The 24,010-nt window shown below is 39.0% G+C and overlaps 1 protein-coding gene across 1 annotated transcript in view; it reads right to left on the bottom strand.

Moving 5' to 3' along the window:
* Positions 1 to 2,199: 2,199 nt before the first annotated feature.
* ipmkb (inositol polyphosphate multikinase b) overlaps positions 2,200 to 24,010 on the bottom strand; it is a 35,228-nt gene continuing 13,417 nt past the window's right edge. Inside the window, exons 2-6 of the mRNA XM_042507543.1 lie at positions 23,527 to 23,612; positions 21,894 to 21,990; positions 20,715 to 20,887; positions 11,951 to 12,032; positions 2,200 to 9,696 (exon numbers count right to left, since the gene is read on the bottom strand). Of these exons, the coding sequence (XP_042363477.1) occupies positions 8,879 to 9,696; positions 11,951 to 12,032; positions 20,715 to 20,887; positions 21,894 to 21,990; positions 23,527 to 23,612 (1,256 nt within the window). The 3' untranslated portion in view covers positions 2,200 to 8,878. The remainder of the gene's footprint in view (positions 9,697 to 11,950; positions 12,033 to 20,714; positions 20,888 to 21,893; positions 21,991 to 23,526; positions 23,613 to 24,010) is intronic.

The raw sequence follows: 24,010 nt of genomic DNA, 5'->3' as shown, positions 1-24,010 counted from the left end.
TTTTATGGTATTTTGGACGACACATTGTTAGACATTTTTATGATATTTTGGGTGGCATACTATATTATGACATTTTTATGATATTTGGGACAACCTCCTTAGTCTTACATTTTTATGGTATTTTGGACAACATACTATAGTATGACATTTTTATGGTATTTTGGACAACATACTATAGTCTTACATTTTTATGATAATTGGATGACATACTATAGTATGACAATTTTATGATATTTTTGACAACCTGCTATAGTCTTACATTTTTATGGTATTTCCGTCAACATACTATAATGTGACATTTTTATGGTATTTTGGTCAACAAACTATAATATGACATTTTTATGGTATTTTGGACAATATACTATAGTATGACATTTTTATAGTATTCTCGACGACAAACTATAGTATGACATTTTTATGATATTTTGGACGACACATTGTTTGACATTTTTATGATATTTGGGACAACCTCCTTAGTCTTACATTTTTATGGTATTTTGGACAACATACTATAGTATGACATTTTTATGGTATTTTGGACAACATACTATAGTCTTACATTTTTATGATAATTGGATGACATACTATAGTATGACATTTTAATGATAATTGGATGACATACTATAGTATGACAATTTTATGATATTTTGGACAACATACTATAGTATGACATTTTTATGATAATTGGATGACATACCCCCCCCCTCCAGCAATGAGGCAGCTCATCAAACAGTTTGATTAATATTTTTATTGTTGAAAAAATAATGAATATCAGGTTTGTAGTTACAGAGGGACTTAAACTGTTATGTTCCTCTCCTTATGTACACTAATGATATTTCCTGTTCTGTTTCAGGCTCATTTCTAAGACATGTTAAAATTCATTCAAACACTTCAGAATCCATAATGAGGAGCTCACTTTGCACTAAAGAGCTCAACAGGGACAGAGTTGGTTCATCTCCTCACTGAGTTCCACGTGTTGGACTTCAGCCGACATCTGTGTGTCTGCAGCCGATTCACCGAAACCCAACAGCTGCACTGTCAAATCTGATCTAAAAGCTGATCTGTCATCAAATAATCTTGGAAACCAGTTGCCTTGAAAAAGGAAAGTACATGTACATATATTAATCGAAATTTATGTCTGTCTAATTGTTAAGTTTACTTTAAATTTAGCTGTATGTTGCAACTTCAAAATGAGAAGTGAAATTAACCTTAAGATAATACAAATATGACTGACTACTTTACACCCAACAGCATACAGATATATAGCACAGTAAACTTGGTTTACTGAAGTTACTAAAACTTAGAAAGATTGATTTAATTAAACTTGTACTTGCAAAAACTTCACAATATCAAGTAAATATAATTTTATTTAATGTAGACTTAACAATTAGATATAAAGTTAACATAAATTATAATTAACATTCACAAGTGCTTATATTTTTCAAGGCATTCACTTTTTTTATAGTAAAATCAACTTGTCAGATTTCACAGTGTGAAGTGAACTTTCAATCCTTTAACAGGTTTTGTTTTGTAATGATGGTAGCGACACCACGCCACAGGCACTCACACTGCTCAGCTTTTACACTCCATGAATGGGATTCCAGTCAGCCGTACTCATCATTTACACCTCAAAGTTCCAACCAGGCCACACATGAAGACACTGAAGTGGATGAAAAGCTGAAGAAAAGTGTTGAGGATATCACAGCCAGTCCAAGCCAGAGATCATTTTTAAGAATGTTTTTGCTGGAATGCTGCATTAGACTCAAACAAAAGCGTGTGTATTTATTTTGAAAATGCAGCTCATCTCTGCGTTGAGCTGGTGAACGCAGCTTAGGTAATAAACATCTCGGATAAATACAGTGAAAGGTATGATGGTCACGAGGAGAGCAGCTGAACTGTAAACAAATGAGTGGAGCACAAAGAGCAGCGTGCACTGACACCTCACACAGGTTCACTATGTCTTATCTCATCACCCGGCAGGTTTCCATTACAGATTGCAAAAAATCTGTGATATTTTCTAAATGTCAATAAAACACAATTGCAAGATGACTGTGTTTCCACTGAGTGATGTTCTGCAACTTCTCCTCTGGTGATAACATTCCAAGAAGCATGGTGATGGATGTTCAAAACATTAGCAGCTTTATTTCTACTGCAGCCACCACACTTGTCGTCATTATTTCCAATCCAAGGCCACGCAGGCGTGTTATGGAGCCATAATGGAAAGGAGAGCCCCTTATACGTGGGAGCAGCCACGTATGAGGGATTTCTGGAAGGTCATAGTCTACGGTTTCACAGAGGATATAAAAGCCAAAAAGTGTTTCCATTGCAGTTTTGTGGAATATAGCTTTTTGGAATTGCCTGAAATGCGAGAGTAAGAACTTTTTTTGTGATAAATCAGGGTTTTTTTCAAATTGTTGTTTCCAATAAGTCTGTTTTGGTGAAAAGTCAGAAAACAGGTGAAACACCAGAGCAACAGTTTGACGTCTGCTGACCACAGCTGGACTTATTCCACAGCGTTATCAGCAGTCTGGAGCGCTCGGTGTGCTCCACTCTGAGATGACAAATATGATGCATATCTGTAAATGTAATGGGATCATGTTAGCCTCCAGTATAGCTAAAGGTGCTGGAACAATCAAAGACAGAGGAGGCGGGCAGTGTTACTCTTCCTACATCCACATTTTGTCTTTGTTTCATCTGGCTACAAATGTCAAATTTTAAAGTGAGCAGAGCCCAGCGGTTCACAAGCAGTCTGATCAGATTGGATCAAATCTTGAAGATGAGTTGTTCAAAAGAAAATGAGGATTCTGAAATCAAATTACATCATAGAAGGTAGAAGGTAGATTTATTGGTCTTTGTTTTTTAAAGTTTAAAAAAATGAAATTACAATCCTGATACATCTGCTACATCATTCATGCAATCTTGGTTTTGATCTGGATCAGATCTTCACTTTGTGTTTGTGATTGGGATACCTCTGATCCAAAAAATCAGGATGATCCTGATCCCAGGAGAAGGGTGGATTCGGGTGGATGTCAGGAACTAAATGTAATGAAACTTTTAAATTGGTCAAATATATGCACATTTATTTCTATATTGCTAATGATTTATTATTCTGATAAAGTAGATCAAGTTTGAACCAGATAAAAACCAGGACTGGATTACATGATCTAATCTGATTTTGAGTACAATTAATTCAAAGTGTGAATGTTGTGTGAACAAACTGACTACAAACTGAATATAATTTAGAAGAATTATTTTGTCTTCTGCTCTCTCCTAAGCAGCCACTGGTGTGAATCCACTTAACTGCACTATGAAAATTAGCTCTAGACCTTTCTTTAGACAAATTATCCATCACAGTGAGCCTGGACTGTGCCACTGAAATGATGACAGACCTTTACAGTGTTTCATTCCAATCAATGCATCCTTTAAAGTCTACATACACTGATATGCATTTAAATGGATTATGAAAGTTAAAAAAAGTCTGGAGAAAAAAAAGGCAATTTATGATTCAGTTTCCTTATTTTGTCTTTAAATGGTGAATAAATGACTGGGTTTTCAAAATGGAAATTAAAAATAAATCTAAAAATATCTTTAAAATTAAAATAGCTAGCAGCACAGAAAAAGACAACCAGGATTTTAACTGATATGGTCTCATAATGATTGATCAAAATTATTAATATAAAATAATTATTATTAATATTGTGGCTTACTGTGTTTCAGCAAATATTATACTGTTGTCCAAAGGATCAACATATCTTCTCTTGATGAAACATGAGATTTACAGCTTTAGGTTGTTGTTTTTTTTAATTGATAATTTTACTATTTGATATAAATATTATTGCATACACTGTAAAAACCTTAAATGGCACACTCTGCTGCTGCGTAGTGATTCACTGATTCAGAGTTTTTCAAACCAGTCTGCATTTTACATGAAAACAGTAAAAGGCTGACAGCATGTGGAATGGAGACCAGTGGCCGCCTGAAAATCAGTTGGTGAAACATATCCAGCAATAAAATGCACTATGTGGTGCTTCAGCTGAGATAGAAAGCAGGAATGAAGTGAAACAAAAAACCCCTGTGTGTTCCTTCAGGAGGACTGAGGGAACACGGTGGATGTGCTGTTGGTGAACGTGCCCGCCTCCACTGACAGACAACATGTCAGCAACATGAGCTGCTCTCCTGATTGTTACTGATCAGAGGGAGTGAAAGTCAGAGGTTGAATCACTATGAGTCAGTCAATCATTACATCAATACCATGAACAATGCCCTGTATACAAATGCATGATATGGTGTCTGTTAGTTAGCCATGACACAACAGGCTAGAAACACAGAGGAGATTCACAAAGCTGCCGGAATGATCAATAATCAATATTCAAAAACACAGAGACAACACGGAGACATCAACCGAAAATAAGGCAGTGATAAAAAAAAAAAGAAAAGAAAAATCAATTCCCTAACTTCTGTAAACATCCGTAAAAGACTTCTTAAGTTTCACACTGATTTTAAAAAAAATTATGAAAAAGAGACATTAGAGAAAATATTATTTTCTAATAGTCTGCAGTCTCTTTAGGTTCAGATTAAAATCAAAATACAATTAAATCAAAGTTAATTTACAAAAGATCAGGATTTTCATATTGTTCATTATATTCATAGATTACAAGCTACATAAAGGGAAGAGACCTGTGCATATTACTGGTTCAAATCAGAGTGTAGTCCTTTACTGGAGCATGGCTTTTAAAAAGGAGCTCCAGTGTCAACATCGAGAGGTGAAAGCGATGTACAGCAAATGGTCTTAAAAAACACACAGTTGACTCTCTAAATGAGAGTCATCAAATCATTAAAAAGTCAGTCTTATTTGAGCAGTTTGTAAAGACAGAGACATCACACTGGACAGTAGGGATGGACTAATATATACAGGACTGACATCAGACTGCTGTTTTAGTGGTGTAGATTTGGACTTTTAAAGCCTCCTGTCTGGAATAAAATACCATAAAACTTCTATTAATAGACCCAATCACAGTGTTTTTTTACAATAGCTTCTGGGGAGAAAACCGCAGCATCGTGTAGATAGAATCAAACAGCACTGCAGCAGCCTCCACTAAGCTGATCAGCTATCCATCACTCCGAACTGTCACCAGAGTCATTCAGCACACTGACAGTGAATATTCACACATCTTCTGTGCCTTAGATGTTTGTGTGAACGCTTTGGTTAACCCGCTGCACAACAGATTCTCAGCATTCTCTCCCGATGTGACAGCGTCTTTCTTTCACCAATAGGGAACGTGGCCATGGCAATGGCGTGATGCCAGATCTTAAATTAGTAATTCAAATAACTGATTTCACATAACATTTTATATGTTTTGGGATATTTATAAACAAATTTTAGCCTATAGCCAAAACAACGTGTATTCAGAATTCTGTCAATTGCAAACCATTTCCAGGTCTGAAAAAGTGTTTTTCTAATTTCATAATTTTTCCAGGAATTCATGACCACACGTTTTGGGTTTTTTTTTCTAGAGTTTTTAGCCACATCTTATGCTCCTCAACTGTGGATGAAATACAGTCTGTTGATGAAGGCACTGAGATGTGACTGAAAGCTCCAGACAAGTGGACCACGTGATAAAATGTTTTGTTAAATTTAGCTTAATTTGTTTTCTAGAGAATAAGGGATAGGGAGCTCATCATTACAAGAAAACACTACATTATCTCAAAAAAGTATACAAATATTGTAGGTGGTTTTGGGCTTCCATAATTCACAGCTAGCTTTGGTCTGAATACAGATGCCGTTTGCACGCCAACAGTTCTTGCAAGAAACAAGGTTTGAAATGATGTTTGGCCTTTGGTTTACATAACCACAGCGTTTTAGGGTCCTGAAAACACAAACTTCTGAAACCAGGTTCCAGAGTGTAATCTTTTATAAAGCCCACCACTTCTGTAAACTGGCAATGTGTGGATCCTGTGTGATCGGTGATTCCACAGCCGCACTCTGCGCCGGCACGTGGTCTTCTTCTGTGGTGTGTCATTACAAAGTTACAGCAGCAACTGGCATGCATGCATACTAAAGCGTTTTCAGTTGTTTTTGTGGATCCGTGTACACGAGGATCTTCTCACAGTGTTCTCATATGAACACACATTTTTTTGAAAACAAAAAGGAGAGTATTTTTTGGTCAGGCCATTCTTGTCTAAACATGGCCAGTTTGACTTTACTTAAAATATTAGAATTGTCAATCGTATACAGAATATCTGATCAGCCTATAAACACATATTAGTCCACCCTACCAAATAAGACTTAAACAATAAAAAAAAGTTAACATAGATCAGTTGAACTTGTTTCTCGAGCTGAGATTAGTGTGAAAAGGACGTGCTGACTTGTGTTTCACTGACTACCAGTTCGCTGGCACTGTGTCCACCTGCTCCACGCCGAAATAAACAGAACACAACAAAACATGACATGAAATCATTCAGTCGCTGTCTTTCTTTCTTTAGCACTCTGTCACTCTCTGCTGAGTCTTTCAGCCGACTCACATTAAAGCAGCATGTTTGAAATATCTACTACAATCTTCAAATCCTTAAGTTCTATCATGAGAACCACATGCAGCACATCGTCTGTCACACAGTATAACATGTTGCTACTGTCAGCCCCCCCCTAAACACTCCCAAATAACCATCTTCCAGAATTTGGAGGGAACTGCTTGAGTTTCCTATTGTTGCCCATTTAAAACTCAATTAAAGAAATTAAAATAACTTCAAATCAAATAGTCATGGCTAATGCTTGAGCAATGGCGCTGAAGTCCAACCCATGAGCAATTACTCTTTGATATAAATTCAAAAAATAAAACAAATCTGGAGTACAAGGTATGACTTCAGCAATATAATGCCGTTCCTAAAACTAGGACAGAAAGAGGGCGACTCAGATTAAACACAGAGGGGGGAGGGGGGAGATGATTTGGCAGCTGACCAGCAATGAAAACAGCCACGGTAAAAGATCAAACAACATGAAAGGTCACTGTAAGGTTATGCCGGTCAAAGGTCAACACGGATGAGATAAGGACAATCATGAGATCAAATCAACGTTAAGACGATATAAAACAATCATGAAGAAATGAACAAGCAGACAGTATAAGGATCATCTTGCTGAGAGGATAAAAGTATTAATATTAAGTATTTCTTCTTACAGTAAATTTACCTGAGTTAGATACCTGTCGAAAGTGGTTTAAAAAAAAAACACAAAAAGACGACCCCGCTTAAACCTCAACATCCTCCAGACTTCTAAGTTTCAGCCAATGCTCACACACTTCAAGAAGACGTTCTAAGCCCTCGTTTAACTCTTCATCTGGTGGTCTCAATAAAGATTAATAGAAAGTGTTTCTCAGCCCTGGCTTTTTGTTATGTGACAGTCCACTGTAAACCTTAATCATCCAAATCCAGTTAACAACTGTGGATGCCCAGGATGAGAAAATTGTTGGGGTTGAATTGTGCTGACAGGTACTGCAGGATGGGTAGTTTTCTTGGCAGACGGCATAATCCAATAGAACACCTCGTCTTCACCAAAACACACACACAAAACTCTTTCTTGCTGATTCTATTTTCAGCATATCACTTTTAAAACCAGTGGATCGGCCCAAATCCTGATCACATAATTTATCGACCAGCCATGTGACATGATCATTGATGATTTTGCCCTGGGGAGGGACATTTTTTGAATTCTGCTGACAACAAAATCTCCAGCTGTACCCACACAACTGCTAACATGACTAGCGAACATGCTAGCAAGCAGTGGATGTAAAAACTGTGCACGGTGCCCTTTGACCTTCTGGCGTACGTGACGTAGGCAGTGATGGAATTCATACCCAAGTGGTCAGCTGGAGATGCTCACAGACACAAGTGTGAATGGCAATGTGCCTCAGCTGTCCACTTGTGTTGGGATCACTGAAACACAGAATAAGATCAGCTGCAAAGAGCCTCTGATATACAGATGAAAAAGCTGGTGACTGGACCTGCAGTTGAGATTGTTTTGTTGAAATATATTTGAGGTGAGATGGATAAAGTCTGCTATCACAGTAAAAGTAACCATATTCTCTTACTTACTGCAATATTGATGCATATTTATATATCATGAAATAGTATATTTCTAGAAACTGTTGGTAACAGATGAGAATGTCTGTTTCTAGCTTATCTAGTGATTTGCATAAAAGAAATTTTCCTCAAGTGGATTCAAAGATATAAAACTATAAAATGGATGCTGCCACAAAACTGCAGCCTACAGCGGTCTACCAGGCACAGATATAAAAAAGGGTCAGCTACTACAGTATGAGTGATATGGAAAAATCTAACACAAATTCTTATCATCTCGTGACATACATTGTCATACTGCCCAGCCCAGACCTAATATGAGGTGTATGGAGGTGCAATTTTAACAGAAGCCCACCAGCTATTTTCACTGGATATGATATAAAAATATGTTTTTTCTGAAAGCATTTTAAAAAAGACTGAGTCCCATCTAGTCTGAGCATGGGTAAATCACGCAGCTGGAGATGTTGTGTTTAAGTGCAGGGTCGCAATGCCTTCATGGACTGATTAGTGCATGTAGTGCTGCTGATCACAGGAAAACACCACTGTAAGCCTCTGCTACCTCGCTCACACAAACACACACACACACACACACACACACACACACGACTGGTGGAGCGTCACAAACAGGTGAGATGATGATGATGATGATGATGATGATGATGATGTTTTGATATTCACTTCTTTGATTCTTCCCTCTCTCCTCTGAAGGTTAAAAGTCTTTTGAGCAGACAGGAGGCTTGACAGAGGGGAGGCAGAGGTTCACAGAGCAGGTCAGGAGGTCCAGGGAGTGTGGGGAGGAGTGGGAACTCTAGGCGGCGTCACATAGGATCTGCTCCAGCACTGTGATCAGGTGTTTGAGGCCGTAGATGTAGCCATGATCGTGGCTTTCACTCGGGAAAACATGGGCAAAATCGATCATCCTGACCTCCACCTCTGTGTCTCCTCCGCTCCCTGTTGCATCACCTCCTCGTTCTTTCGCCTCCTCCTCCTCCCCTTTCCTCCTGCCTCTGTCCTCCCTCTCCCCCTCCAAACCCTTCTCTTCCAGTTGTGATTTGTTTCCGTTTCCGTTTGGCGGTTGTTGCGACTCGCCTGTTCGTTTCCATGCCGAGTTGTCTTCTTCACACAGTGCTGAGATGTTATCTCCAGAAACTGAGCTCGCCGTCATCTCCACGGCGTCACCGTCTCCACTGTTGCCATGGAGATGACCCTTGGCACAATTGTGGTGGCCTCCTTTCCTGTGGTTGGTAAATATGGTGCTCAGGCTGAAGTCCCAGGGCACTGGCACCTGAATATTGTTGTTGTTGTACTCAGCCACATCCTCTTCTTGCCCCGTCCCTTCCTGTCTCGCTTTCCCGTCTCCGCCCCGGCCGCTGTCACCTGCCGATGGCAGCTTGGCGATTTTCCCCGCAGTCGGGCTGATGGATGGGGTGCTGAGGAGGGACGAGAGGGAAGATGAGGAGGAGGAGGAGGAGGGGAGGCCCTCATAGACAAAGAGAAGGGAGCTGGCGTAGAAGGTGAGCTGGTGCTGCGACTCAAACCAGCGGAGGATACACTGGACTCTGCGGATGCTGGCTGACACCGCGTCCTTCCTCAGACTCACACCGTTATGGAAGAATTTAGCCAACCCTGAAGGAGAGCACAGAGTTACACATGCTTTTGTCTGATTGGCTGTTCTCTCAGCATAGAGACAGAGTGCAATTAAGAGTGTTTTTACATAAGGCACAATTGATTTGTATAGTCCCCGAATACAGATGCATCGTCATCTCCGTGACATTTTTGTTGTTTTTGTTGTTTTGTTACAGTGCAGAAAACTGCTCCAGTGGATGTTCACTGCTGCCCCTGGGACCAATGGAGCAGCAAGGCCAATCTCTGCTCCTAGCTGGAGGAGGAGTCACTGCCGCCTCCACCTCCTGCCACAGCTGTGACTGTGTTAGAAGGTGACAGCAAAGCAGGATCTGGTTGAGACACAAGTAATTCAGGAGATCGGTCACCACCGCCTCATTAAATGCATGGCTGCGGGAAAAAAATTCTAAATTAGATCTAGATAAACCTTTTACGTTGCAAACATAATTTTTATGTGTTGTGTTGACATAATAATGTTGATGATTCTGTCAACTAACTACTGAGTGCAATTTAAACTCAAATGTATGTGTTAATTAATTCAAGAAAATTTAAGTTGTGGTAGGGTAATGAAATTGGCTTGGCAATTTAACTTTTCTCCACCCTCACGTCAGGATTATAAGTCCCCTCCTATGACCACTTAACATGAGCAGCCAGCCAAACAACTATGACATAAAGGACATTTCCTACTTAAAAACGTGTGTTTTGCTATCACTTATTAAGTAAACACACCTTCAAAATGCCTTTGATTGTAAAAGAGAAACTAATTCCCCTAACTCAATGTAGTGCACTCCTTGCACAGTGCACAGTGTTCACACTAATCTGACAAAACAACTTTGGGGTCCCTGATGTGAAAGCTCTGCCTACAGCGGAGAGGAAAAAAACTCCATTAATTTTGTATTGCCTGAAGGTGCCTCCTTGTCACTTGTATCTGCTAGCAAACAACAGAAAAAAGCAGCTGAGTGGTGGGGTGTAGTTTTACCAATGGGCTGAAGAACCCTTTTATAAGCTGCTAGGAACCATAAAGACTGAGCCTTTAAGAGCACAACGGTGGATGCAGGTGATCAGAGGTGAGATATCATCCCCGTTATAGGGGGAGTTTTTCCTTAGTCAATGTGAGGGTCTAAGGACAGAGGGATGTTGTATGCTGTAAAGCCCTCTGAAGCAAATTGTGATTCGTAAAAATGGGCTTTAATATAGAATGCACTTTACTTGACATCAGCAGGAAGACTGAGAAAACTGTGGGATCCTGACGCTCAAACAAGTTTCTAGCTTCAACATCTATAATTTGTCTGGCTAAATTAGCACAGTGATGTGAGGCCTGGTTTTGATCTCTGTTAGACAAAATTATGATCTTATCTGGTCAATATTTAAGTATTTCACTTCTGGCTGTTCAGTGTGATCATTTTCCAGAGATAAGCAAGGTAAGGAGGAGGGACACTGAGCCGAGATACTGAGCTTGTCAATATACTTTCTCCTCACTGATCGACATTAGAGCTATAAAGGATAATGTTTTCAGCCTGTCAGATATTGTGATTTCCTGCTTTTCTGTTTTATTATTATGTAACTGAATGTGTTTGGGTTTTGGACTGACAAAAGAAGGCATTAAAATACTCTAAGATGGAATGGACACTTTTCACTATGGTCTGACATTTTATAGACCAAAGAATTACCTGAGTAATGTAAAAAATAATTGTTTTTAAGATTATGACACGTTGCACTGTCAATGTAATTACAGAGCAACTAAACCCCCAAACCACTTTTTAGCTGCAAAGCAATATATATATGGGTATTTAGTGGTGTTGTTGATTGATTCAGGTCCAACACTTGATGTTTGAGTATACAAATATGCATAGTGACTGCCCTCTAAAGGTTGAAACCTGCTATTGTAATTGAATTTTGCTATTGGCTGATCCTTGTAGCAGGAGTTGCTTTCATCACCAACAGAGCCCCCTGTCACTGCCCTGTCACCGCCATCTCACCACCAGACTACTCTGTGTATGGGGGGGCAGGGAGGGGCTGAGGATCGAGAGGCACGAGCAAGAGACTTTTTTCACACTCCCGGGAGGAGGCACTCAAGCCAAAAGTTGGGGGTTTAGTTCCTCTTTATGCATGTGATCACTTGAGAGATATTCTAGAAGGGTCCTCATTTACTTCACTGTCATTTGCAGTGAGTCACATTTTAAATCTGTTAGTGACCTTTGACAAAACTCAGAAGTCATGCACGCACACGCACACAAGCACACACGCACAAACGTACCATCTTTTATGGTGTCCTTAACCAGTCCCCTCCCGTAGTGCTGGTCGTATGAGTCAAATGTGTCACTGCACATCTTATACACCTGAGACAGAAGACACATTGTGTTAAGAGTGTGTGCGTACGGTGTTTGTGTTGCTTCTTGTCCCTAAAACACACAATATGTCAATTTGAGTTTGTGCAAACAGACATGTAATCTTTTGCTCATGACTAAAAAAAGATTTGTTTTAGCTGTGCCTGACACCAAATAAAACAAACACAATAAAGGCTGGTTCACTCTGAAGAAAAGCCAGTGCACGTTGTAGTCATCCTGCTGACTGCTGTGTACAGTCTGCTTTTCTGTTATTTGCATTCATCTCTCAAAAGTCAGAACTTGCTACAAAATAGCAACAGATGTGCAAGGATGTATGCTGAGCACAACTGATTACTGAAGTGCTGATTCTCTAACTGATCCAACACTGACTCCTCCTAGTAGTCCATAGCTGCACTCACACCTGTTGCCAGTCAAACTGACCAGCTGTGACTGCAAACCACAACTACTATCAACCTGTTGCATGCTGAGCCATATCATGATACTCACTCACTGCAAAGTGACAAACAAGTAGACAGAGCAGAGTGGTGTGGCGTTGCATAAGGGTAACACCCCACATTTTGAAGCATGTTTACACATGTGTTACACCTGCTGCCTCAGGGATGAAGTCTGGATTTTTTGGTTTCTTTGAAGCTTTAACACAGAAACAAGTCAAACCAGTAGAACCTCCTCCACTCTGCTAGGACAGTGGTGTCCTCAGCTGTTATTACTGTATTTCAGAGGCTGTGGTGGGCTGAGTATTTATGACAGAGGAAAAAGATACTAATGTTAGAGATATCCCAATCCGATCTCAAACATGAGTATCGAGGCCAATCAAGGAATTTTTTGACTGATCAGAATCAGGAATATTTAGCTTTTAGAGTGATCCTCTTATTGTCAGCTGTCTCACGTGTTTAACTTAAATGCACAGCAATGAGAAGCACATCCTTCATCACCTCTCCTTCACTCAGCTGTCTCTGTCTCCCTGCTGTTAAGCTTAATGTGCATGTAAGGGCAGCAACTAAGCCCCGCCCACCACAAAACACCACACCATAAACAAAAATGCAGGATGAGACTGTTTATTTACATTGTTTTCCATATTTATGAACAATTGTTTTGTTTCAGCTCAGTGTGAGAGTCTTAAGTTTTGCCCTCAACTATAGCGCATGATGTTTCTCTGCCCTGCTCAGGGGAGAGAGGAAGAAAGGAGAGCAGTGCAGTTTACTACCTCACTCACCTCTGCAAGTATGGCAGCTCCACAAGCAAAAAGCCAACATGTGAGGATGACAAAAATAAACACTCACAGGAATACAGTTTATTCAGGTAACTCAGACACAGGCTGCACCGACGCAACAAACACTGGAGAATACTCTTAAAGGGACAGACATTCCACCCATTAACGCAATCTTTGTGTAAAAGGGTCTTAAATGTCTAGGATAATCACAGCCCCATGAAACTTCACAACCCCAGACAAAGGGCCTGGGGCATTCAGAGGATGTCTGGCTTTAACAGGTATTTTGACAATAAGGGTCTTTTTCAGCAGTTTCAAGAACTGAAGTGTTTTCTATCCAATCAGTGAAAAAGCAGCTGTTACAGAATTGTCCAAAAGTCAAAAGTTTTTGATACCAGATCATGTGGTTGACCACATGGTAATCTTGGTCTTGGTGTCTCAATGTGGTATTTTGGAATGGTTTTGTTAACTTTAATCAAATTCTGAGTGGTAAAGTGCTAAATCTTCAACTAAGTCTGTGTAAAAAAATGCTATAAACCCAAACTGAAACAAACTTATGAGACATAAATGAGCATATGAATGGCCATCACATACTTGCATCACAATATTCTGAGCCCCTGTACACTCTACTCAACTTTCTAAATTGGAATTTCATAATTTGTCACTTATTGATGTCTTGAAAACTTTTACTGTTGACCTGCTGTCTCCCCTCTAAAGTTTCCTTGTTGCCCTTTAAAAAAGTGTTAATTGTAAGAAGGAACGCAGTAGAAGAGGTCTGCTGGATCATTGATCATGATCAAGACATTTTAAGGTGAGAACATTAAGATTATTGGAATGTAAGTGTAATCATCATAATTTAATTTTAATAACGAGGAGTTACCTATATTTATGATAAAATATTCAAAAAATAGAAGTGACCAATCAAAACTGACCCAACAATGGGAGTTATATCCAGGAATCTGTTGCCCAAGTGCAATGTGGGAGGGTTTCCAGCATACCTGCCTCACGTAAGTGCAATCACATGATCATTTATCACTCAGGCAGTCATATGAATGCTGATTGTGGTTTCAATTATGAACTCAATTAGCCTTTATTTCAAAATAAGCGCATGCTATCATTCAATTTAACTTCATCCAGGATTTAATTATCGCTCCTCTTCCTGAGTTCAAAGAACCAGATTAGCTGGATGAGAACGAGCGTGATCTTTTTTGCCTGATAACATGCATGCTGGGTTATATCAGAGCCACATTTAGAGAAGAGGGCCCAGGTCTCTGCTGTGTGCTGGACTCTGCAGAATGACAAGGAAGATTCTCTCCTCAGCACTAAATCACCTCTTTTTATCTTTTACTTTAAATCTTTCTCCACCTCTCTCCTCCCACACTATCATCCCTCCATCAGGAAGATCATTACCACTAATTGGGCTCCTCTCTATCTAAACAAACACATAGCACAGTTAAGTATGGGAATTTTCCCAGCTCAAGGCACCTTCTGTTCTAAACTTCCTGTTCTAGGGTACAACACAGTCCATCTTTAATGATTTGTCTGTTTCCAAAAACTGATTTAAATTGCAGCCTGGGCGAGAACTATTGCTCTTCAACTCCATTCAACCCAGTTCTGGAGCAATTTTCAATCTCTTGCTGTGCTAGAAACAATATACACACAAGGCTTGGCATTATCAAGGTATTACAGAATACCAGGGTATATAGAAATCCTGATGGTCTGTTTTTCAATATCCCCCTAAATACAGGCACTCCTCTTTCTATTAAACTCATTGTATGTAGTGCACAGCATGCACCACTCAGTGTGCAGTGTCTACTGGTGGAACAGGCAGCTGAGCTGAAAGGTGGAGGGAGAAGTTACAGGACTGTTAACAGCTGGCGGCCAGCAGGCAGAGAGAGGCTGTGGGGAATAACAGCATGTTTTTTAACATCTTACTTGATGAATTAAGGATTTTTTTTTTACCATATCTGTGCTGGTGATTGTTGGAACAGCGGACATAAGAACTAGATTACTAGTAAGAGTGATCAAGATAGTTGGGGTGAGTTTTATTTTGTTTTTGTCGTATTTCTATGAAGTGTGTTTTATGATGAGTTAATGGGGCAATTAAGCCTTGTCAGTTTTGACCAAGAGAGACTTGAGTTCAAAAGGAATACAGTTGTATTTCTCTGTTCAATAAGGAAAATCAGTGTAAAAATATATCTTTCCCAGCATTTTGTGGGTTTCTATTTCGAAAAGCTTAAAGCAAGTGGCTCACTTACATTTCAGCAAATTTGAGTGCAAATTTGAGCACAAATAAAAGAATCCTAAAGATTAACACAGGAGTTGACTCTTTTGTGTTTTTGTCCTCTGGAGTGCTGCCTTCTTTGCTGACAAATATGCATCTCCTGTACATTGATCTCCACAAGCTTCCACAAAGATCATAAGTGCAAACATCCGAGCAGTACGGGAACAGTACCTTTTAACCAGTTTACAAAGGGTGGGGACATGCAGCCATAAAGCTTATGTCCCATCAGTGACTTTACACTAAAGATCAGGTTAGACAAACACTAGCAGGCCTTTCAGGACACATCATCCATCAGTGGGCTGTCTCTTTACTGACACAGTCAGTAAGACTGTCAGTTAAAAGTATATATGACTTATTTCCTCAGAACACAGTTCATGACCTCCTCTCAGGCTTGAGCAACACCCACCCTCCCCCAGATCTTCATCCACACCTCACACTGAAGAGGCTGCTGTTATCTGTCCTTCTTACATAAGCTCATGGTCAATTGTGTGTTGATCAATGTGCGTATTTAAAGCCTTTGTATATTGTTGTTGTTTTTTTTAAATCTATTTTCATCAGCTAAAACCGTGTCTTTCAAATTCAGACATTAAGTTTGCTTTTTCAGTTTTGACTAAAGTACTCATTATCAATCTGAAAATAAAAGGCCACTGGTCTGGTTCAGTTTCTTAAGAAATATAGCAGGGCAACACTGTTGAGTCTTTAGATCAGTGCACAGTAGATCAGCTCAACATACAGAAGTGCCAAATGTGTTCAAGCTGAGCAAACAATTCGCCACATGTGAAGAATACCGTTTCCACTAATAATAAAGTAAATGGACTGTCCTTGTATAGCGCTTTTCTAATGCTTTTTCTGCCACCTACAAGGTAGTAACCATTCATACGCATGCACACTCCGATGATGCGGCATCAGGAGCAATTTGGAGTTCATCTTGTCCAAGGATACATGTTACCTGGAGGAGTCGAGGATCGAACCGCTGACCTTCCAATTAAAGGACGACCCACTCTACCTCTGAGTAAATAGTGGTTTATATAGAGCTTTTCCTATTATCTGAAAATAAACAAATGTTCAAAACTGAAAACCAACTAAACTTTCTCAGACTTTGTCTATATACATATATATCTTCATGATTAGTTAAGAAATACATTTTTCTTTCAAAGAAAAATCAAATGGAATTATTGTGAAAAGATACATTGCTATTGAGTTTTTAATTTGTTTTGTTTTTTTGTGCCATCTAGTGCCATTACATTGGAGAGAAATTGGATATCTCCACACCAAATATCTCTACAACCAACACAATCTGATAATTAGCACTACAGGTAAAACGAAAAATATCTATTTTTGACTATGGAGTAAACTTTCCTTTTAAAAGCGCATTACCATCAAAGTAAAGTCTTAGTTTGAGTGAATGATTGTCAATCCTGACTTAACCACATGCAGGATAACAGAGTGCAAATAAAGGACTCATAAACCAACCAACACTTTTAAAACAAATTAAAGATTTACTGGCCGAATATATGTACAATAAAGACTTTCAAGAGAAGAAATATAAATATTGGCACAAATAATTTTCTGCAAAATTTTGAAATTCATATTCAACACTAGTGTTCATAAAATATAGTATTTGTATCTATAAATTCCAATATTACAATTCACACATTTGTCTAAAGGTGCTTCACAATCTGTACAGCATGCTTTTTTTGACATCTTCATTTCAGTCATTTCTTCTGTTGTGTTTGTCTAAATATCTTTTTTAAGTAAAGTCTTATGATACTGGCAGGCTATGTGAGACACAATGGTATTTTTCAATGTTGTAGATAGTCAAATGATTAAATATATATAAATGACAAGAACAGCTTAACGAAAAACATGCATGTTGTGTAGGAGAAGTTTGACCTGCTTTTACTTTTAATTAATTATACATTAATTAAATAAATTGTTGAAAAATTGTGCTTTTTAATGCATGTCTAACTTTGCTGAGAACGTTCTGGTATCTGTATTGAAACTGCTGTGCAATACTGTCATTAATAGTATTATTTGGAACAATACCCAGTGTTCCTAATCACTGCAAACATACCACTGACTGCATAGAACATACATATACATATAGACAGAAAGAGTTAATGTGGCTCATAGGGTGTTTTTTGTTTGCTTCTTGCTGCAGGACGGAAAACCCGAGCCAGGACACTCACTAATGATGATACCAACAGTAAGCTGCGATGGAAACTGATCAAAGCGATAAAGGTTTCGCTATTTGACTCTCTTCCTCTCCATCAGATAAGAAGTTCTCTCTTCCTTTCCTGACATCTATCTGTTTCACTCATGAGAAGTAAATAATGACACACTGACATGATGCATGTTTCCTGCTCCACCGCCTTAGGTCAGGATCAGCGAGTCTACAGAGACCCAACAAACAGCTTCATATAAACAGGTCTTTACACGGATGGTCATTGTGTACGTGTGTATGTATTTACTCAGACACATGAGAGGGTGAATCATGTGCTGTTCAGCTCAGTCAACAACATAAACATATTTCATATATCACACGGGTTAAACATTGACTCATTTCGGGGATGTTGAGCCAATTACTTCTGTTATCACTATCCTTCAGGTAAGGTATTGAGATGGAGACATGTTTTCTTTCAGTTAAGCTTTTCAAATATATTAAAGCTATGAATATGCTTTTGTTTGTAACGTTCTTAAAGATTTGTTAAAGATTTGTGTTAATACAGCAAATATAGTGAGTGGAGATGCTGGGGTTGCTTTCCCTGACATTTTGGCTGGAGACTGTGTTTACAAACAGTGACTGACTTTTTTGGATTTTCTTGCTTCTGATGAAAACAGTTGCTAAATGCAAATCTTAACGTAAAAACATTATCTTAGAAGCCTACAGGATGCACATGGATTGTGTGTGAGTGATGTCCCTGATTTCTGGTTTTAAGATTGTGTCACCAGGTGGTTTTTTTTTACTCATTACTGAGGCTATCAAACAATTATTTTTTAAAATCCTGATTAATTGCAGAATTTCTACAGTTTATTGCGATTAATTGCAGGTCCATTATTTTGCATTCCAAAACAGTTATGAAGTCCATATTCACAGGGTAAAGCAATACTTACCAGATTGTCTTGATTAAGAATCCAAAAAACTGCATGGGACTATCGTATAGTGGACATGTCCCTAAAGTTGAGACTTATGGGTACCCACAGAACCCATTTTCTTTCAGTTATCTTAAGGTCAGAGGTCAAAAGACCCCTGTGAAATGGCCGTGCTGTTTTTCCTTTGCTGAAATTTAGCCTAACTTCAAGCGTTATTGTGCCCCCTTCCTGAGACATGGCATGATTGGTAGCACTTGATCCAGCTTAAACTCAGCCCAGTACAGCCTCCTAAAGACAGGAATGCCGTCCGTCAAGTTGTCGTCCGATAGCAAGAATTAATTCTGAGAATAAAACAGGGTACTGGTGAACTACAGCTAAAGCTGTCCTTCATTTCCGTGAAAGTCGGATAATGTACGCAGAGAGTTTGGACCCTGGAGTGAGCTATTTCACATGGTGTAGTACTTTCAGCGGCCACTAATTGACAGCAGAGGGGACACAAATTTCATGTCATCTTTGTGTATCATTTGTAGACCAAACCATGTAAATATCATGTAAATCCTATGATAATCGTCCCTCAAGGCTTACTTCCTGTTGTCAGTATGGTGGTGCAGTTATGACTAGTGAATATTGTAATACAGATGTGTTCAGGGCGGGACCCTTATAAAACCGATGAGGTTTCAGGCAGATCAGATAGTGTACACCAAAGTTACAACAATGTCCTGTTTTGTTGCGAAACATTAGAATTGCATGCTTAATTACAGGAAAACTGTAAAGTTTTGTGCGGACCATTGATAACTTTCAATCAGGAAGGTCTTAAGATCATACAGACAGAATTTTAACTGGATCAGATTAATTGTGTAGACCAAGTTGATAAAAGTATTTTAAAAAAAAAACTTCCTGTGGCCACTAGGTGGCGGTATTACGACTAGTGAATATTGATATAAAGATGTGTTCAGGGCGAGACCTATAAAGTTTAAGGCAGATCGGACAATGTAAATCAAAGTTACAACAATTTCCTGCTTCATGACGAGACACCAAAATTGTACGCCACATAACGGGAAAACCGTAAAAGTTTTTTCGTGGACCTGTGATAACTTTTAATCACCAATGGGTTGAGAATGGACACACCAATTCTGAAGTTGATCGGATTAGTACTGTAGGACAAGATGGAAAAGGCCTAAAATCACCAAAATTACTTCCTGTTGGGTTTGGGGGTGGGTTCAAGAGGCTTTATTGTGCGTCTGGGCATGATACATAAGTGTACCAAATTTCGTAATTGTAGGTGAAACAGGCCATTGGGGCTACGCGTTAGGGGGCTGTGGAGCCATTTTGCCATGCCCGTTTCTGAAACCACCAATATACAAAATTTATCGCCAAGCCGGACGAGCATTCCATTTTACATGAGTTTTTGAGCATGTTTAGGCCTCCACAAACGCAATTAATTTGGCGTCATGGTCAGTCGTGGTGATGTTTTGTGTGTAAAAAAAAGCAGTCATTTTCAAAATTAAAATGATAGGCTGCTACATATTTATTGTTAACAATATGAAAAGGGGAAATAAAACCAAGCTCATTAAGAGCATTTCATGACTCAATTTTATATATGAAATTCATGATTTGACTTCATAATTGGTCTGTCCATGTCTTCTGTTATTTCTTGAGTTATTTTTATCCATTCTCTGCATATTTCCCACATGTGTGGCCTATAAGCCGGTCTGTTGCAAAATTCAGTTGCATTTTTTTTTTTTTTTTTTTTAAATTAGCCTTTGATTGGGGTGCCTGGTGGCTCAGTGGATAGAGCGGGCGCCCCATGTACAGAGGCTGTGTCCTCGCCGCAGCGGCTGCCAGTTCGATTCTAGCCTTGGCCCTTTGCTGCATGTCACCCCCTCTTTCTCTCCCCCTTTCATACTTGTGCTGTCCTATCAATTAAAGGCCAAATGCCCAAAAAATATCCTTTTAAAAAAACAATTAGCCTTCGATTGTTTTCTAGCCCGCCATCTAATTGTTTAGGAAAAAACTGGCCCGAGGCCAAACTTACTTGCCAACCCCTGGCTTAAAGCTTCTCCACACCAGCACAACTGGTCGAACTCACCCTCATGCCGAGGACCAGGAATCCTATCTCCTCCATCAGCGGGTACTTTCTGATCTGCTGCTCCCGTTTCTCCTGCGTGGCGAATGGATCGTAGCTCCGCTGGCCCAGCTTCACGTCCATGATGCATGGTTTGACGAAGCGTCGAGTCACATCCTCCAGCTTCAGGTACAGGTCTGAGGCAGTGACACAAACACTACAGTGATGACGAGTGGTATGGAGTTATCATTAGTTTGTTCATGTTTGGATTTTTGGATTATTTTAGCTGATAACATATTTCTCATATGATGTTATGATTGAGGTTCATCTTTTCAACATGAGACTTCTGACAAAAATGTTTACAGTGTGATGTGGGACGACTTTATCTGACAGTTTATGAGACCTGCAGTAAAAAGCTCACATATATCACATCAGTGATGTAAATGAACTGTGTTAGACTTCCCTCCATCCCAGTGACTAGATATCCCTTCTCTCCCCAGGGCAAAACTTTTCCAAATGATGTTAAATACCTTATTTGGAGAACCTTGGCTGGCTGTTGGGCTTCTACAGGCTGTACTTTGATATAGGTCATGCCAAATAATGTCGGCCAAAATTAGGATTTTTAAACCCCTGAATATCAATATCTGTCCATGTACACAACGGCCAACAGATTTTCATTTTACGATGAGAGAACCGAAATTGGTAAACAAGCGGTTTCCTTACTGCCATTTAAAATAAGGAAAACAAAAAAGGAAAATAATCAATTTTCTGGTTGTTGGATTTTCTTATTTATCTATGCATTATTTAAACTCGGGAGCCATTGAGGGAGTCCCTCATTTTCAGTTTATGAAGTATAAAGTTGAACTAAATGAAGTTGCATGGAATTTAAAGTAGCAGAAAATGCAAATACTCAAATAAAGTGCCAGTACCTCATAACTGAACATAAGTACTGTACTTGGATAAATGTGTTTATAACAAAACAAATTTCATGACAATTGGTTCAGAATTAAGTGAGTTACAGTCGATTTTGTAGTGAAATACATGGACCAATATCGGTATTGCCTTCAAAAATCCAGTATTAGTCTGACTATAATTTCCAGCATATCATAGACATTCATAAGAAAGGCCAACTCAGATAACCTGTATGTAACTTGAACTGAATGAAGGGAGAGATGGAGACACACTCAGAGTTCAGTCTCTCACCATTGGGGCTGTCAGGAGAGGACCAGGTGCCATAGTACTTTGGCAGATGGTTCTGGAGCTCCAGAAGGCATGGATCACAGCAGCCCTCTGCATACACCTACAATAAACACACACACACACACACACACACACACACACACACACACACACACTATCACCATCATACTACAGAGCGCACAGGTTAATACTGTTAAATTGGGGTCTTTTCACACTTGGTCTGTTTCAGCACCATTAGTGTCTGGCTGCAACTCGAGATAACTGTCATTCTGGTTAATCTGTGGGGGTTTTTTTTTGATTATTCTATTGATGGATTAGCCTATCAAATGCCAAATGTTATTGAAAATCACACAACTCTATGATAACATCCAAAGTTCTTCTTTTGTCTGACCAACAGTCCAGGTTTTTCCATATTTATAAGAAAACAATTCTGATGAAAAGTGAAAAATTTGAAGCATTATTAGCATTATTAGCATGAAAATGGTAGCAGTTCAGCACAGCAGACAGTATTACAGCCGCCTCATGGTGTTCAATATGTCCTGTTATAGTTTTTTGTCTTCCTCCCCTGTGCAGGAAGTCAGGGGGGTGCAAAATGTGTGTGCTGTTTGAATTAGGTTGGACTGGTTTGGTCAAGAGACAGGCGGACATGATGCCATGGCTCACTGTTTGTATGGGAGTTGCTGAGGCTGACAATGCTGCTAAGCTTTAAAGCAAACACAGAAGCTCTGAAACAACAGACACACGTGTGCCACTGTGTGATTATATGGACCCGTATGGAATGTCTGTTACTGATTATTAGGAATTTACATTTCTCCATGCAACCACTTTGTACTAAAAGTGCTGTTGAACGAGTCAGTATGAGAGTGGCAATAACCATGTTCATACAAAGATATTTACAGCTCTGAAAACAGGCTGCGAGACCTTACACAAGTCTATTCATCACTGCATTATGAGGAGTGGTGTAACACTCTATCAAAGAAAGATATTACGCAATAAAAAATGTGATGAAAATTTTGATAATAATTTAAGGATTTCAGTTAACAAATATGCTTTAGATATGAAGATTTTCTCTGTACAATATCTTTGTAAATTCTTTGAAACAAACCAAAACATTTGAAGATGTCAGTCTTTACTATACTCAGACATTTCACAGCAAAAAGTCAACATTAATTATTATTCATTAGTAAAAAAATAATAGAAGCCTAAATATTAAATATCAAAAATAAAACCAAATCTTACTAATTAAGTAGCAAACAAAAACTATGGTATTGGACTACATTAATAGAAGGAAGCTTTTTTGAAAAGCTTAATTTTTACACTCTTGGCCAAATCTATACTAATACATTTTTATTTTTACATTATTTTTACATACACATGTGCTTTCAGAAATAATCTATGTCCATATAACACACCTGTAAATGCATATCACATGACCATTCATGCACACTGGGTATGTGTGTGCCAGTGTAAACAGGAGGAAGATTGTCTGCTCCGTAGTTGGTGAAAGCTCTGACAGCTCAAGCACTTAAGAAATGGTGAAACTACAAACTGTTCATTCCTCAAATGGTTTTAATATTTATAAAGACAGTATAATGGGATTGTGTGAGTGTGGAGGTACAGAATGCATCTGTATTACCATGCTGTAAAACTGCATCTCTCGTGGACCTCTGGGTGGAGGCTGGAGCTGCTTCAGGACTGTTCCATCCGGATGTTGCAAAATACCTGCAACAAAAACTTAGATTAATTTAAATGAATATAATTTAGTGCTTTAGGCCGTTAAAGAATAGGCAGCATACAAAGAGCCAGCCATCTGCCTTCAGCTCTTGTTTCAGTGTATCAGTGGTAGAATACTGAAGTACAGACACCTCAGTTTCATGCTGGTCAGCGGTTCATTCAGAAGTAAATCACTGTAAATGGAAAACAGCCTTCAAACCTTAGGTTAACATTGAACACTGAATCATAAACTCTGACATTTACGAAACACACACACACGAGATGGCAGGGATAGAATGCAGACATGAGGACAGAGAGCTCTGTGCTGACTGGCTGTGCATTCCAATACCCAAAGTACTGTTTATACCCACACTACCATACTATTAGCACTCATATTGCCATACTAC

Source organism: Plectropomus leopardus, chromosome 19 (assembly GCF_008729295.1).
Source record: "Plectropomus leopardus isolate mb chromosome 19, YSFRI_Pleo_2.0, whole genome shotgun sequence".
Lineage (NCBI taxonomy): Eukaryota > Metazoa > Chordata > Actinopteri > Perciformes > Serranidae > Plectropomus > Plectropomus leopardus.
This window is presented reverse-complemented; position numbering and strand designations above follow the sequence as displayed.